This window comes from Lissotriton vulgaris, chromosome 4_1, assembly GCF_964263255.1.
Source record: "Lissotriton vulgaris chromosome 4_1, aLisVul1.2, whole genome shotgun sequence".
Classification (NCBI taxonomy): Eukaryota; Metazoa; Chordata; class Amphibia; order Caudata; family Salamandridae; genus Lissotriton; species Lissotriton vulgaris.
The window spans coordinates 237,465,415-237,483,794 of NC_141691.1; the positions used below are offsets into that span (position 1 = coordinate 237,465,415).

The following is an 18,380-nucleotide window of genomic DNA, read 5'->3' on the forward strand; positions in this document are numbered from 1 at the left end:
ATGTAGTCCTCCTTGTGCAGCCCGGGGATCCAGCAGGACAGTCCTTTTTCTTTTTGTAGTTTTAGGCAGGGATTTGAGTTTCAGGGCAGCTCTCCCATATTTATCTAATGTTCTTGAGTGACAAGTAGGGGGGCACCTGTTTGAAATCGGAGTCTCTTGTTGGCAGAAGTAGGTAGCTTTGTCCAAATAGGGGCCCTTGCTTCCAGTCAGGGTAAGGGGGATACACTCCTAAAATAACCCCTGCTCAACCCCTTGGTAGCTTGCACAAGCAGACAGGTTTATTTCAGAGGCAGTGTGTAAAGCATTTGTGAACACATACAGTAATACAGTGAAAACACTACAAATGGACACCACACCAGTTTAGAAAAATAAGTAATCTTTATCCAAACCAAAACAAGACCAAATGACAAAAATCCACAATACAGTTATGAAGATATCCTTAAAAATAGGTTATTCACTCAAATAAAGCTTGTAGCAACAAATAACTCCACCTGGAGTTATTACGACGTCATGACAGATGAAAATCCCAAAGTACAGTGCCGACCACGAGGTGCGCGGCGTCGGGCCCGGAGTCAAGCAGACCGACAAAGAACAGTACCTTGGAATTGATTAAAGCAAAGACGGTGCAGGGTGTCGGGGAGGTGATGCTTCGTTGGGGCCTTCGACATCGGTTCCTTACGACCACAGGGGAGGTGATGCCTCTGTTCCTTACTGCAGTGCAGGGGAGGTGAGACGTTGGTTCCTTGCTGTGTTGGGTGGTGACCTCACGAATGGCAATGAGGCGTCAGTTCCTTACGATGGTATGATGGCACGATGTCGATGGAATCGGAAGTCACCCACATAGAGGATCGGCTCTGTGTTGATGAAGCACCGGTGTCGCTGAAGTCGGGGCTGCGGTGGGATTCAGGACGGTGCTTCGTGGACATCACAAGCTGTATCCTTGGCTCCAGTGCAGGCAGAGGCCTAGATAAAGGCTTCGAAGTCGATGCAGCATGGCGTCAGCAGGCGCCGGGCCTTCGGTGCAATTTATGGCGGTGCGTCGTTCTCTTCACGAGCACTGCCCACGGCTTCAGTGCAGGTTAGGGCATTGCGCGCCTGTGTCGCAATTTCCTTCTATAGCAGCTGAAACAGAAGTTCCAGATGCAGGGAGACAGAAGGGAGGAAGTCTTTGTGTCCCTTAGAATCCAGAACAGGAGGCAAGCACAGTTTCAAGCCCTTGGAGATCTTCCTCAAGATGACAAAGCAAACAGCAAAGTCCTTTTCTCCGTTCCTTGGCAGCAAACAGCCACTGCAGGCCAACCCCAGACAGCAAACAGCACAGGGGCAGGATTCCTCCTCAGCTTCTCCGGCTCTTCTCCTTGGCAAAGGTTTCTCTTGATTCCCAGAAGGGATCTAAAAGTCTGGGGTCTGAGCTCCTCTTTTTGTACCCAAAAATCCTTTGTTCTCTGAAGTCAGAGAGTGTCTGTACTCAGCCAAAATCAGTACTGTGGGGCACTTTGCAAGTGCACTACAACCTCCATTGTCAGTGTGAGCCCTGGCTCCAGACATACCACAGGGGGCGGAACCATCATTGTGGAAGGTGGGCACAGCTCTATTCAGGTGCAGATGCTACTCCTCCCACCACTCCAAATGCAGACCAGGCCTTTTCAACGCGGCCCTAACTCATCAGACTTCTGGAGCCGCGCCCCTCTCCAGCCCCTGTCATCCAAAAGCCAGAAATGCAATACACAAACCTAACAGAGGCACACTGGATGGTTAGGCAAGAAAATACCTACTTTCTAAAAGTGGTATTTTCAAACACAGAATGTAAAAATCACTTTTCCATCTTGTTCCTAGGGTCAGTTATGTTTATAAGATGTTATAAACAAACTCCCCATTCTGTCCTGTGGGAACAGATAGCCTTGCAATAGTGAAAAACGAAATTGGCAGTATTTCAATATCAGGACATGCCTCACACATCAGGGCATGTCCTACCTTTCACATACAATGCACCCTGCCTACAGGGGTACCTTGGGCCGACCTTAGGGATGACTAATATGTAGAAAAGGGAAATTTAAGGGACTGGCAAGTGTGTGCACTTGCCAAGTCAACATGGCAGTCTCAGACTGCTTACAGGCTCTGCAATGGCAGGCCTGATTCACATTTTATAAGCTGCTTCTGTGGGTGCACAATCAGGGCTGCAAGCACACCAGCAGCATTTGATTTACAGGCCCTGGGCACACATAGTGAATATGAACGATAAATCAAATAGCCAATCCTGGAAACACTAATCCATAACACAATTTACAAAAGAGAACATATGCACTTTAGCACTGATCAGCAGTGGTAAAGTGCCCAGAGCCAGAAAACCACAACAACACGTCTAAAATATACAGGAGGAAGGCAAACGGTTCTGGGATGACCCTGCAGAAAGGGCCAAGTCCAACATCACCCCTAATCAATGGGGTACAGGGTACCACCCAGAAGTATGACAGCTTCCTCCAAAGTGTTGCATATCCTTTTCCCAGAAGACAAGGTCCTTTAAAATACAAAATGGGGAAACACTCTCCAGGAGGTTAAGATCTGGCTAAGCCAACCAACTGGTGTGGTAACTTCTCCTAACATTCCCGTTCCAGCCCTTCTATTAATTCAATTACTGGGGCTCCTCTCTAGCTGAGGGTGAGGGTGCAGGAAGTGGGCGTGAGCCTGTGTCATGTCCTAACTACCATTCCCTCTTTAAATACCAGTTTGGCTTCCCAGCCCCATTCCTACCTTTTGCTTTGCAGCTTGCAGATCTCCACCCACCAGACACACCTCTGTCTCTTTTCAGGCCACTTCACACCTCATCAGAGCAGTTTGGCTCCACCTGTCAAAGGCTGGACAATCAGGAAAGGCTGCTGGAAGGTTGGATTTTAGCACATCAGAAAAGCATGTGGTATAACTTATTTTCAGTAATAGTTATAGTAAATCTAACCTTTGCAATTTGTAGAATTTATTCTATTATTTGAAGTCTTTGAAATATTGTTTTATCTCACTCCTATCAATAGTTATACTTTATTAAAGTATTCCCATGTTAGCCTATGAAGCCAATGTGCTATGCGTAAAAATATAATTGGCAGTTTTTCACTCACTAGGGCATATACAACACATTTTATAATGTCCATGCTTATAGTTACAAGGCACCCTGCCCCTAGGGCACCTAAGGCAGACCTTAGGGGTGAAGTATATGTCAGAATAAGGTAGTTTAAGACTTTGGAAGTACCTTAAATTCCAAAGTCGAACTCTCATATAATTTAGATTTAAAAGTAGCCTGCAAAGCAGGGCTGTCTTTAAAATGACATCAGGCAGCAAAGCAGTGTACACGTAAGTGCATTAAATCTAAACCTACATGCACTATCATATACTAGGTTGTCATACCAATTGTAATTACAACTGGTTACCATATACCTTTTACACAGAGCACTTGCCGTAGGCCAGGTTAGCAGAGCCCAGGGCACAATCAGAGTCAGTTACCAACAGTATCAATAAAGAAAAAAATGGGGGTGATCAGTGCAAACAGGGTGACTTTCTCACACTACCCCCACCACCCCCAGACAAAAGGTGATGGGTAACTAACCTACACCCCGGTAGTCCTTATCAGTTAAGTGGAAAACCCTGGAAACCACATCTGCATTGGATGGGCAGTCCTAGGTCTGTGTTCCACTGTGAAGTCCATTTTCTGTAGGGAAAAGGATCACCTCAACAGTTTAGTATTCCCCCGCCCCACCTCCATCTGCATGAGCCATCTGAGCGGTCTGTGGTCAGTTTGAACATGAAAGTGAGCATCAAACAGGTATGACATTAACTTCTTCAGGGACCAGATGACATCAATGGCTTCCCCCCTCAATGGCACTCAGCTCTGGTCTCTGGGGAGACGTTGCCTGCTAATGAAGGCAATTGGATGATCTAGGCCCTCTTCACTTACTTGTGCCAACAGTGCCCTAATCCCTTGTTCTGAAGCAGCAGTCTGAACCAGAAAATATTTTGTGTAGTCAGCAGCAAATTGCACTGGTGCCAAACACATTGCCTCTTTCGGAGTTTCAAAGGCCTTCTGACAGTCTGGTGTCCAAATTACTTCCTTAGGCTGTCTTTTAAAGGTGAGATCTATCGGGAGTCACAGTGGTCCCAGAGTTCTGAACAAATCTTCTATAGTACCCAGTCAAACCAAGGAATGCCCTGACCTGTGTCTGGGTTGTAAGAGCTACCCAATCTAAAAGGGTTTGAATTTTGGTCTGGAGAGGTTGTACATGGCCTCGACCTAAAAAGTGGTCCAGGTACACCGCTCAACAATTCCCTATCTAGCACCTCCTGGCCTTGATAGTCAGGCCCACCTGCTGCAGGGTCTGAAGCACTCCCTTCAGGGGGTCCAGGTGCTTCTCCGAGGTGGAACTGTACACAGCTATATCATCTAGCTAAGCTGTTTTGTACTGCACCCCTGTTCGCCAACCTTTGGAAGGGTGCAGTTGCATTCTTTAAGCCAAAGAGTATTACTTAAAATGATTAATGTCCCTCTGGAGTGGAGAATGCTGACCACCCCTTTGCTCCTTCCAGGCATGCACCAAGAGGATTGAACTCTTAATAACGGCCCCTGCTGCATACTTTGGAGCTACAGCCCTAAAGTACCTGTCTTAAAGGATAATGAGTGGACTCCGTGATCCGCAACAGGTAGAAAAGTGCTGGAAGGGCTACCAGCAACATCACTAACAAGGACAACTCCAGCTGACAATCTTCACTTGGATTTTTTAGATTGATCAGGTGCATTGTGGGAGTTTTAGCCCCGGTCCCCAGAGGCTAACTAGAGCTTCTGAACCCTTGGCTGGTGCTGGGGGGATGTATGACGTTATAACGCATACCATTACAACTACCTACCATTACAACGCGACCATTACAACGCATACCATTACAACGCATAGCGCTTAGAGGTGCTGGATAGTGGTAAGTATAATTTACTATTCCAACTCCAGTCCCCGTGGACACTAGGGAAGGTGTTGGATAGTAAATTAAACTTACTCCCTATCCTAGAGCGCCCCCCAGCGCAATGCGTTGTAATGGTATGCGTTGTAAAAGTTGCGTTGTAATGGTAGGTAGTTGTAAAAGTTGCATTGTAACAGGTGTATACCGTGCTGGGGACCACTTTCCTACATCAAGAAACACTTCTGGAAGTAAGTGCAAAAGTGTTACATCATGAGTAGCCTGAACTCTTGACTTTGTCCTGGTCTAGCGTGACCTTATTTACCCTTTGCGCGCTATTTGCTTCTAAGCGCTAGTTTTACTTTTACTCTTTAAAAATTAATATTTCAGGTTCCCTACATTGGATTGTTGTCATTTTGGTGTCATTTTAATCATAAAACTATTTCCTATTTTAATAAATTGGTTTTGGATTTTTATTGTATGTTGTGTCTTACTTGTTTAATGTATTGATGTTTAAAATGCTTTACACACTTGTCTCCTAAGTTAAGCCTCCCTGCCTTCTCACAGTCAGCGACCAAGGGTCGAGTAGGAGAATAATTTATTGAGACTTTGTCTGGACCTTATATTGTGACTGCAGCCTTATTACTAGGATAGGTACCTACCTATACCTACTAATAAACCACATTCCAACACACATCACTACTGCTCACAATACAAACTCTAATACTGCCTTGATTTCTTTCCTGTTCAGTTCCTGACTACGCCATCTTTGCTTCTCTCCTTCCTGAAAAGCTCTCTAAAGTGGTCATTCGCTATACAAACTCCAAAAATATAATAACAGCTGGCATTCAAATAATATACACTACAATGGTAACACATACTTTTTGTACACACCTGCCAGTGATTACACTATGATTTCAGGACAGGACAACCATTTGATATTGTGCTGTTCCATAAAAAGTAAATTTATTGTGCGAATGGTCGACAGAAAATTACACAAAATGGGAGGATCATCTGGGCTTTTCCAACCCTCTAATTTTTGTTATGGGCTCAAGCAAATTCCAAGTGCTTTCGTGTATATAGATTTATTTGTAAAAAGTGAAACATATGAATCGTTTTCAAAGTAAACATTAAAACCCCACCGGTAGTTTACTTACTTAGTAGGGTAATGACCAGACTTATTTTTTCAAAATCTTCAAAATATTGCCAGGATTGAATTTAGGGAGCCAAGGAGTACAGAGTGATAAAGTTCTAAGTTCACACCCTCAAGTGAAGAGCCAAATACAGTAAACTAGATTTCCTGTGTCATTTCCTTTTTTTCAACTCCTATAAAGGTCTTTCTAAACTTTCTTGTTATGGCGAATATTCAGTGCTGAGCATGTGGTTAATACTCTTCAGTCCCTTCATTTTAACGAGAGTGGACTAACAATCCTTTATGAGATTGGCTGCTAAGAGAGCTTAAATGGCCTGAAACTGAGTGTTAAAAATCAATGGCTAGTGTAAAACTTCCTCTGTGGGTGTTTGGACAGTTATCCTAGAAATAGTGGGAGATGACAAGACCTGTTCCTTCTACTGTAAACCATATATTGCAGTTGGAATGCAGATGAACACAGCAATAACAGTCCCTACTAAATATTGATAAGGTTTGTGTATTAGTAAGATGTGCCAAGCAGCACCCATAGTATGCATTTATGTATGTCTGTATCTGAAATTGTACATTGCAAATGTAGTTACAAATGCAATGGGGTGCTTTTCGGTAAAGGGAGATACACAGTATATGAAACAGGGCCGGGGAGAATCAATGTTGGAAGATATTGCAGAGGAGTTATGGGTGCTGGGGGGATGGGTGCAATGGTATATCGAAGTAGAAGAGTAAGTATTTTTGGGTTTAAGGCAAACACCATGGGTAGTGGATGGAGGAATCTACAGAACAACCGAGAGGGAGACAGCAAGGCAGTCAACACAAAACGTGAGGGGGCACTGATTGGAAAATAAACATATGAGAAAAGATGTTAGCTTGGAATGCATTGGGGCAGTAGATGTACTTGGAAGTGTGAGAGTGAGGAAGGCTAATGGGGAGGAGGGTTAAGGAGGGGTGGGTGATGTACACGCCAATGGATGTCACAGGTTGATAGGAGTAGGGAGAAGGTAAAGTTGGGCCGGGGTTTTGGGAAAGGGTATAGAGCACCCTTCAAATAGGTTCAGTGACCAAGAAAGTACATAGTGACAAAATGTTTATTGATGAGATTCCCAGCCAAAAAAAAACATAGAGCAAGCTCATGGAGTGAGTCTGCCATTCCAACGGTAACTACAAACATACCAGTGCACAGTAAACTAAACCTGTGACTAAACACCATGAACAAAGAAACATAACAGGCAAGCAGTGGTCAACTCACAGGAAGAAAGCCTGGACAAGGCTTCCGGCATTATAATACAAGAATAGATGGAACAAAAGATAGCAATCAACTTCACAACATCTCTTACTATCAAGGTCTGAGCCTCTCAGCAACCTTTGACACAGTCGATCATCTCACTTTCACCCACACATGAAGTCTTGAATGAGATTCACTTGTAATCACCTGCACTGGTTCTCCTCGTACCTTTTTAAACAATACCAGTTAAGTTACACAGGCACCTCCAAGTCCAAAAGATCCCTGTCACCTGTAGAATACCCTGGGATTTCATCTCCTCCTCCATCGTCTGTAGACTCCACATTGAGCCCCTTCCAACTCTACTCTCTGATAACAGCATCAAATTTAAATTATACGCTGACAACACACAGCTCTATTTGAAAGTCACCTTTAAATCAATTAATCAGTCAAGGCATTTGTATAGCGCACTACTCACCCGGAGGGTCTCAAGACGCTTGGGGGAGGGGGGGTCCGCTACTGCGCGAACAGCCAGGTCTTGAGTTGCTTCCTGAAGGCGAGGTGGTCCTGGGTCAGGCGGAGGTGGATGGGGAGGGCGTTCCACGTCTTGGCAGCCAGGTAGGAGAAGGATCTTCCTCCCGTTGTGGCTCTTCGGATGCGGGGGACGGCGGCGAGGGCGTGGCTGGTTGATCGCAGCTGGCGGGTGGGAGTGTAGAAGGTCAGGCGTTCGTTGAGGTATCTTGGGCCTTGGTTGTGGAGAGCTTTGTGTGCGTGGGTTAGGAGTCGGAACGTGATTCTCTTGCTGACGGGGAGCCAGTGCAGGTTTCTCAGGTGTACGGAGATGTGGCTGTGTCGGGGAATGTCCAGGATGAGGCGTGCTGAGGCGTTCTGAATGCGCTGGAGTCTTTTTTGGAGTTTTGCTGTGGTTCCGGCGTAGAGGGAGTTGCCGTAGTCCAGTCGGCTGGTGACGAGGGCCTGGGTGACCGTCTTCCTGGTTTCGGTGGGGATCCACCGGAAGATCTTACGTAGCATGCGTAGGATGTTGAAGCATGACGAGGATACGGCGTTGACTTGTCTGGTTAAACACCTAATACCTCAAACACTGCCTGCATTTCATCCATACCTGGATGTCCAGCACCTTTCTGAACCGCAACCCCCATCCAGAGAGTATTCCTACAATCTAGCAAGCAACAACTAGCCAAGATCTAGCTCACTGATGTGAACTTTGACGAATTTGAACACCAACTTTCACCCAATGCTAAGTCTCTCGAAATAAACCTGGACACTGAACTCATCCTCAAGGAACACATTTTGAAGAAACCAAGATATTCCGGTACCAGCTATCTCAGCTGAAGAAAGAGAAAACATTCCTCTAAGAATGCAACTTCGGAAATTCCATTTGAGCCCACATACTCTCACATCTGCATGGAACAATCTCCTACTCCATAGCCTTTTAGACACTGCACCACAACTCCCACCCACCCTTAAGAAAATCCTACATACTGTAGCATGTTTCATCAAGGGCCTGAGAACCGCTGACCACATCAGTTCGACCCCAGTGGAACTCCACTGGCTCCCCTTGCCAACCCGTGCCATCGTCAAATCCAGCTGCATCTTCTACAACCGAACGTCAAACCTCCTTAGCTTAATGACAAGCACACCACTTCAGGTGGCTCTCAGCACACCAACTTCCAAACCACTGTCAAATTGGAGATGAAAAAGTGCAAAAAAGTAAAAAGAAAGAACAAGGCTCCTTTTATGCACCCAGGACCTCAGACAATATTGCTTCATGGTCCAATTTAGCGAATACTTTAAGACCTCTTTAAAGATAGTCCACTTCCACTCTCAGAACCCAGTTTCCACCTCAATTACTGAATGTATCTTTGTGTTTGATTCTGTACAGTACTCAGCTGCCTTTTGGGTAGGTTGGTGCTATACAAATACAAAATATATACATACATACATCATCACAAAGAAATGAGATGGTTGACTCTATCATACCAATACAAAGACTTACATGCTCAATGCTCCACATTCCAAGAACAATGAGTTTTACAACATCAATTAACAAGACATCAGATCAATATTGCATCATGACCAATGCACTTTGTATTCACATAGTCCCATGCACAATAGGCCCTTCCACAGTAGGTAATGAAGGCAAACATACAACGAATCCCAATAAATTGCACTAATGGTAATTTGATGAGCTAGCAAGTTCAACTGTGAAAGTGAAGCTTATCCAACCCGGGACACTTGTACTAGGGAGAATAGGCCTTTTCATTCTTTATGAGTTGAGAATATGATAGTACGGATAACAATTCTCTTTATTCCATTTTAGAAGCAACACATTTACTAGAACCTCTCATATAACACGACCGGCCACATTAAGTAGATTGACCTAAAACGGAAGATCCCATGTATACACGAGTAGATCTGACTGCACTCCTGTCTCCAGTGTGATGCACAAATGAGGCCAAGGTTGGTCATTTCAATATTTTAGCTTCATTAGGAGATATTTGTTTTGTTTTTTAACTCCCTCTATCTGTCAATCTGCACACCTACTGATCTAGCATTTTTGATTGACCATCGAATCACATAAAGAAGAGCTATATTTCTGTATTTCAAAATAAATACAAATAGGAAATGCATAGTTTGGTGTCTGTATTTATCTGTAAAAATCAATAAAAATAGAAAACATGGAGCTCTAATTAACACATCAGAGAAAGGGGTTGTAATTTACATATATGTTCATGAGGGGTGAGATAGGCTTTGAAGTACCCAGGATTTTCACCACTCTGGGGCAGATTTACAAGGACTGGCGCATCCCTGCATATCAGCAGGGATGTGCCAGGTAAGATGCGTCACGCAAGTTTACCCTTGCGCCACCACAGATACACCACATTTACAATGCAGTGCATCGTGTCGCAAGGATAAACAGATGTGTGACGCATCTGATGGCGTAAGAGCGGCGCATTGCTGGAGCTGTGTCGCAAGCGCAAGGTAACTCCAGCAATGCTCAGGGGCTGCACATACCTAACGCCTTACGCCTGCTTCAAACTGGTCCATGATTTTGACCCAGCGGCGTCAGAAAAGTGACTCCGTGAAATCTTGTAGATTTCACTGCGTCACTTTTCCGAGGCTTTTTCCGACGGAACGCCCAGCCTGCATACATTAAACCTGATGCAGGTTTAATGTGGCACAGGGCTTTACAACATGACGCATCTCCCTAGATGCGTCACGTTGTAAATAAGGCGCAACATGGCGTATGGTTTACGCCACCGCTGCGTCACAAAAGTGACGCAACGGCAGCGTAAAAGTGTCACCATGGGCTTGTAAATCTGCCCCTCTGTTTTTAAGGGGAATGTGTTGATACACGAGGGTGATGGTTCCACAGACATCAAGAGAGCTCAGAATCAATTTGGGGACTATTAGGAGTTATGAAATACTTTGCAATATGGTGGCCGTCGCTGAACTCTAGAGGGTAATCATAAAAATGTAGCAATCTGTCTATGCATTTAAAGTTACCTAAAATGATGTGCGTAGTTAAGAGTGAATGAGTCAGGAAGTCGATAAAAGTGCAGTCTCATTCTAAACACAAATTGGCTCCATAACTGGTTACAGCCTATGAAAATGTCCCATGTCCTTGGCCCATAAAAGTGAGAGCAATGGAATACTGTAAATTAATACTGAAATAGCACTTCTCGCAAATCTCTCTAATAATTATGCCTCTTTTCACTACAGTTAAATATGAACGGATAAAATTTCTGGTGATTGCTTTGAAGAATTCTGTCGAAGTCTACGCATGGGCTCCAAAACCTTATCATAAATTCATGGCTTTTAAGGTAAGGCGACAATTATGGGTTTGCTATAAAATGTGTTGTATGCACATAGATTGAGAGTTACTGCACATAAGTGTACATTTTTAGTTCCTGGATAGATCATTGAGTACCAATATTATTTCACTACATCATCCATCTGGGGAATTCAGGCATCTGTGTTAGCTAATTTACATCACTTGCCTTATGAACATTGAACGTGTCACACTCGATTACGCTAAGAAATCTCTCATCTCAACGCCTAAGACCAAAGCCATCAAAGAGTAGTCCTTGCTAAATACACTCAAGGAAAGTAGAAAATTACTGGGAGGTTCATATTAATTAAAATCTTTTTTTTTTTTTTTTAGTTCAGTAAGATTTTATGACAATGGAGAAGTACATAAATACATACAAAAAAGTGAAGAAATAATTCATTAAGTTACAAAGAAGCGAAAGAAAAACTATCATAAGAATACATTCATCAATAAAATACATCGCAATATAATATAGTCAGTCAAAGGAGAACTTAAGAAGGGGAGAAGGGGAAGGAAGGGGAGGGAGAGAAGGGAAAGGGGAAATATACATTTCATAGCATAAAGACTTAGATAACTAGAGTTACCAATAAGGTATTATCAATAAGACAACAAAAATCATAACTGTACATGCGAATCTATAGGAGACCAAAAAGATTGAAAATGTGAAGAATTATGACGAACACCTTGTAACGATAACTGAGCACCTCTTCTTGTAAAGATAATCCAAGACCCCCAAGCATGGACTGAAAGAGAAGTAGCATCCTTCCAACAAAAAGTGATGGATTTTAATGCAGCCGAAACCAAAAAATTAAATAATTTTGCTTCATTATCTTCAAGGGGCACACTCAAAGCAACAGATTTACATATTACTAAATTATAAGAGGGTAAATCAGAAATAGGTAAAATTTTCAATATTACATTAATTTCATTTTTAATTGAAAAGCGAAGTAGGCTCCCTTAGCCAGGGATTATCCGGGGAAGGCGTGAACCTTAAACTTGTTGCACCCCTAAATTTAACTCAGGTGCTCAAACACAAGGAGCTTGAGTCACAGAATCAGTACGTTTGGCGAGGTGAGCCTATACATAGAGCTTAGCATCATGGAAATCGTGTCAGTATTATTGGCTTTTCACAATGCTGGGTGGTAGGGTCAGAAAAATGGCCATATCCAAAAGAAGAGTACTAGAGTGGCAGGTGGAATCCAATGCAGTTTTACTCCACTGACACATGAAAACATACTCCACAAAAAAAGTTGATGGGTGTTAAATAGGTGCTAACATTTCCTAAATATTTCTAGTTTTGCTCAAGGGTTGAAAGGTAAGACATTCTGCTTAAGTAAACAATATATTTCCTTGTGGCAATGGAAAGTAAAATCAGTGGAGTGTGCTAGTGCCCATTTCTGTAGCTTTGACTCTTACAAGTTGTACCTACTAAGAATCTGTAGGAGAGCTGAGGACAAGTCATACACATGGACATTTTGAAATGAGTAGATTTCTACGTGTAGCCTTGGGTTTGTTATGTTTGACACAGTAGAAATATTGGTTATACATCGTTTGTGTACATTATATATGGCGTTACCACAAAAATCACATTCATTGAGGTGGTTCAAGCCGCTGGGGTCACATATGGAGTCTCTGTTGGGTTTGCGGGGTCTGTTGGTGTGACATTCGCCTTTCATCATTACCTGACCATCTTTTCAGTAGTGCACATATGCAACTATTAATTAAACATTCCACCTGCACTGCCCTCGGCTTCACTACACAATTTTGAGTATTATCGGATAGTGCCCCGTGGTTGTGTGGTTCCCTATTCTTGCAATTGGGTCTACGCAGTATCAACCTCTGAGTTTGTGATAGGTATGTACAGATGGTCTATCTGACAGAATCTGCTCCGGTCGGTGAAGACTGCAAGGATTTCGTTCCAGCATTCTGCGATGGGGTGGTTCCTAAGCCCTTGTTTCTCCTACCAGACCAGTGTGAGATGTTCACTAGTGGCCCACTTGCATTCGTCACTGTTCCATTTCTCCATGACTGGGGCTTCAGTTCAGTGGCTTTCTAGTGCATGGTGATGGACTATAGTCTTGGGTTCATTGTTAATCCACAAAATGTTACAACTCCCTTCAAACCCTTAGAAGTAATGTAAGAATAGGAGATGTCTGACTTTCTGGCTTCTTTTGTGAATTAATATATTTCATATCTGCGTGCAGATGTCTACTAATAGCGCCCAGTACGGGAACACCCGAGTACGGGAACACCATAAATGTCTGTCCTAGAAGAAGTATCTTAGATGTATTAGGCATACTAATAAACTTTACAAGCAGTTTAAACTTTCTTCGTTCATCCATTAAAGTGGCCGAGTGATGCTTCTTCAGTCGAGTTACCTTTCTCTCTTGAGTCCAAAACATAAAATGCAGTTAGTGGCAAACAGAACAATATGACTGGGAGCTGGCTGGAAGAAGTGGCCATGGGTCAAAAACCAGAAAGGTTCATTAAAGTACATAGAATGCTGAGACAATATTGATTTGGGTCTATTTACAAAGGCATTTTGGGGTAGTTAAAGTTGTACTCCTGTAGTACTGTTACATGCCTTTGTGAATTGGCAGCCGAACAGCTAAATTAGGAATTTCCATATACAATCAGTACAAATGGAAAGGATTGTGCCGTCTATGAACCTTCACTAATTGGGAGGTGTAAGTTACAGAGTCCATTCACAAGGCATGTAAGAGACTGTAAAAGAGTAGACGTACTGTGGCTATCAATGCTTTTGTGGCTCGGCCCCAGTGTTTAACAATCTGCAATAATATTGCTGCTGAATGCATGACTCGTCCAGCTGTTAACTAGACTTCAGAGAAGCTAGCTTTACTTACTAATCCAGCTTCCACAATGCACTGATCATTTAGTAAGGTGGAAGATTACTTATGACCAAGGGAATTGAATTTTAGACCTCTGTGCTTTCAGAAGCATTGCATCTATGTCGAAACAGATGACTGTGCATGGGACATTTCACTGTGAGCTTTACATTTCCATCTTCATCTTACATTTGTTTCCTATGCTGAGTGCATCCAGTGTACTGGCATGGTTGGCAGCATGAACTGGAACACTTGAATGTTTGGAGCTCCATTAAAAAAAACAACACGCCAGTGTTCTGATCTCCAGCCTATGCGCTGCCTTACAGGGGAGAGAGAGGGGCATAGGCTTTAGTTATGGGAAATGAGAGCGGGCAGCTTCCTCCGGGTCCTTGCAGCTTATGCTTCCACTGTCGTGTGGTGACAGTGGGAGCTGTGAGAGTAGTACGAGGAGGCCTCTCCAACCCCGGACTCGTCGTCTGTCTTGTGTATTTGCAGGTGCAAAGCGTATGGCGAATGCATGAACAGGCATGTGGGTCATCGGGGCTTTGCCTTCTTTTCTTCTGTGGCTGACACTGTTGCAGAATAATGGGTGCTGCTTTGCCCAGGCGTGCTGGCATAGGTGGCCTGAGCAGGAACGGCCTTTTTTTAGCATAATCGTCTGCAGGAGGCAGGTTGGAGTGACGTGGATGTGTGCGGGTAGGGTGCTTCCATCTCCTGGGTCTTCCAAAAGATGTTTTACCAGGACATTCTGGCCACACACAGAGTAATAAGCATACTGCCAAACAGCCCACTGCATTGTATAACACTGGCTCTTTAACTCCCATTCCCTTGTTCCTGCCACTCCCTTGGACTCCGGCCGATAATGATGGAGGTGGACTTTAGCAGCCAATGTTGATGCACAAGAGTTGGAGCCATCTGATTTTTAGAATAACGAGTGAGATGTTTTGCTCTAGATTCATTATAGGTAAATTTACCTCACCTGGATATTATGAGAATATGGCATGGCACCAGTACGTGTCTACCTACAGTCTGCCAGAGGAGGCTATGTTGGCTGCTGACCTATGAAGACTGCACCCTCTGAAACTACAGCCCTGTGGATTACCTTGCTGCCAAAAGACTCAAGAGTGGAAACTCCCTGCAAGCTACAGGTTAGCAAAGCTCACCTGAACAGCCCCACAAAGTAGGGTTCACTCTAGGTATTGGGGCGCACTCCTGTGGGAGTTGATTCCAGTAGCTGTGAGGGATAGGCTCCTGACCCTGAAGGGAGAGGATGCAGAATCATACTAGCAGATGAAGGCATGCTTAGTCAAGAGATTTGGTCTGACTCCAGAACAGTACAGGGTGAAGTTTAGAGACACGCAGAAATTGAGTTCAAAGTCTTGGGTAGACTTTGTGGACGTTTCAGTAAAGGCACTGGAAGGCTGGATTGTTGGTAACAAAGTTGACACATATGAGGGATTGTATAATTTGTTTTTGAAAGAACACATTTTGACTCATTGTGCAGAAGAGAAGTTACGCCAGTATCTAGTTGACTCTAAGCTGACTGACCCCAGAGAGCTAGGGGAATCAGCTGATGAGTGGGTGAGAACCCGGGTTTCCATTCAGCATCAGGGGGGTGACCAGAAGAAAGGAGGACAGGTCCCTCCCCAGGGGAAAGCCCAGGGAAATGAAGGTCAAAATCCTAAGGAGTCCTCCAAAGACCCACAAAAACCTGCACAAGGAGGGGGGGGGGCGAGCCAACCCAAATTCAAAGGGAGGAGGTTTCAGGGAAAGCCTGGTAGGTTCTTTGATCCCTCAAAGGTGGGTAAGTGCTTTGACTGTAACCAGCCAGGGCATAAGCAGGGAGATGCTGTCTGCGCCAAGAAGCTCCCCCTAAGGGGCCATCCACAGGGATTGCCAGTGTCAGTGTTGGGGTGGAGGGTGGTGTACAGAACAGGCAGGTGGTGGAAGCAATCTTAGTGTCCCTGAGTGGGGTAAGTATTGCCACCCTTGCTGCCTTACCTCCAAACATGGACAAGTACAGGCAGAGGCCTAAAGTGAATGGAACTGAGATTGAGGCTTTCAGAGACACTGGGGCTAGTGTAACTATGGTCCTGGATAAGCTGGTGCCGCCAGAGAGGTTGTTACCTGGTGAGTTTCACCAGGTGACATATGCAGACAGCACTACCAAACTCCATCCCATGGCTGTGGTGGATTTGGAATGGGGAGGTGTGACAGGTCTATGAAGGTTGCTGTGTCAAAGATGCTCCCAGTCCAGTGTTTACTGGGCAATGATCTTGAAGCCTCTGCGTGGTCAGAGGTGGCAAGAGGACTCCATATGAAAATATTTGAGATCCCTGAGTGGGTATGTGCTGTGACTAGGTCACAGACGAGCCGGAAGGGAGGGACTGGATACTTGGACCCTGGTACAAAGGGCCAAGCTGTCAAAGACAAGGGCACTGGGCCTGGTGAGCCAGCCCAGGGAATTCAAGAGTTGCAGGAAGAACCTAACCCTGATAGGGAGGATCTGGCCTCTGAGGGAGGGGCTCCATCCCTGCCAGAGCTGTCAGATTTTGCAGAACTGACAGTAGCAGGTGGACCCTCCAGAGAGGAGTTCAGTCAGGGACAGTGTGACTGTCCCACCCTTGAGAGCTTAAGGCAGATTGCTTCAAAGCAAGAGGAGGGGGATGACAGTGGGTTTCACAAACTCTACTGGGAACATGGACTTTTTTATACTGAGGCCAGAAACTTCAAGGAGGGGGCCACCAGGAGATTGGTGGTGCCCCAGAAGTACAGAGAGTTAATCCTGACTTTGAGTCACGATATCCCCTTGGCAGGACATTTGGGACGGACAAAGACATGGAACCGGTTGGTGAACAATTTCTACTGGCCCAATATGTCTGAAAAGGAAAAGTAGTTTTGCAGCTCCTGTGTCCCCTGTCAGGCCAGTGGCAAGGCAGGGGGCAAGACAAAGGCTCCCCTAATACCACTGTCAGTGGTTGGGGTTCCTTTTGAAAGGGTGGGGATGGACATTGTTGGTCCCCTGGACCCACCTACTGCATCAGGGAATAGGTATATCTTAGTGGTAGTTAACCATGCTACTAGATACCCTGAAGCCATACCTCTTAGAACCCTTGATGCACCTGTGGTGGCTTGAGCACTGCTTGGTGTGTTCACCAGAGTGGGTTTTCCAAAAGAGGTGGTGTCAGACAGGGGCACGAACTTCCTGTCCAGCTATCTGACTGCTATGTGGGATGAGTGTGGTGTCAACTACAAGTTCATCACCCCCTATCACCCACAAGGAAATGGTCTTGTTGAGAGATTCAACAAAACCCTGAAGGGCATGATAAATGGGTTGTCAGAGAAACTCAGGAGGAGATGGGATGTGTTCCTCCCATGCTTACTGTTTGCCTACAGGGAGGTGCCACAGAAAGGGGTTGGTTTCAGTCCTTTGGAGCTGGTGTCTGGACACCCTGTGAGGGGGCCATTGAGCCTGCTTAGAGAGTTTTTAGAGAAGCCTCTTAAAGAAGCTAAGGACAATGTGCTTGATTATGTACTAGGCCTGAGATCTAGAATGGAGGAGTACATGTACAAGGCAAACAGGAAACTGGAAGCCAGCCAGGAGCTCATGAAGCACTGGTATGATCAAAAGGCTACTATGCCTGAGTATACTCCAGGACAGTTGGTGTGGGTGTTGGAGCCTGTTGCTCCCAGGGCCCTCCATGACAAGTGGAGTGGTCCCTATCCAATCTTAGAAAAGAAGGGTGAGGTTACCTATTTGGTTGACCTTTGCACCCCCAGGAACCCTCACAGGGTCCTGCATGTGAATAGATTGAAACCACACCATGACAGGGCAGACATGACCATGTTACTGGCCACTGATGAGGGCGTGGAGGAGGAAACTGAGCCTGTGCCCGACCTCCTCTCCACCAATGTGCAAGATGGGTCAGTGGAGGGAGTTGTGCTCTCTCCCACGTTGACAGACCAGCAGCACAGAGACTGTAAGCAGGTGCTGGAGCAGTTTGCTGGCCTGTTCTCTCTGACCCCAGGCATCACTGAGTGGTGTGTGCACCACATTGACACCGGTGACAGCCGACCTGTAAAAAATAAAATGTACAGGTCATCTGAACATGTCAGAGCCAGCATTAAAGCTGAGGTTGCTAAGATGCTGGACCTGGGGGTAATTGAACCCTCTGAGAGTCCATGGGCCAGTCCAGTTGTACTGGTACCTAAACCTAATCCTCAGGGGGGACCCAAGGAGTTAAGGTTCTGTGTGGACTACAGAGGTTTGAATGCAGTCACAAAGACGGATGCTATACCTAGAGCTGATGAGCTCATTGATAGATTAGGGGCTGCTAAGTACCTGAGTACTTTTGATTTGACTTCAGGTTACTGGGAGATTGC

General features: G+C 45.0%; 1 protein-coding gene across 1 annotated transcript in view; it reads left to right on the top strand.

Annotated features, from left to right (window-relative positions):
- The window catches only part of NRK (Nik related kinase), an 895,726-nt gene that overhangs the window by 703,397 nt on the left and 173,949 nt on the right, over positions 1-18,380 (top strand). The window contains exon 27 of the mRNA XM_086918574.1: positions 11,043-11,143. Within this exon, the coding sequence (XP_086774700.1) occupies positions 11,043-11,143 (101 nt within the window). The remainder of the gene's footprint in view (positions 1-11,042; positions 11,144-18,380) is intronic.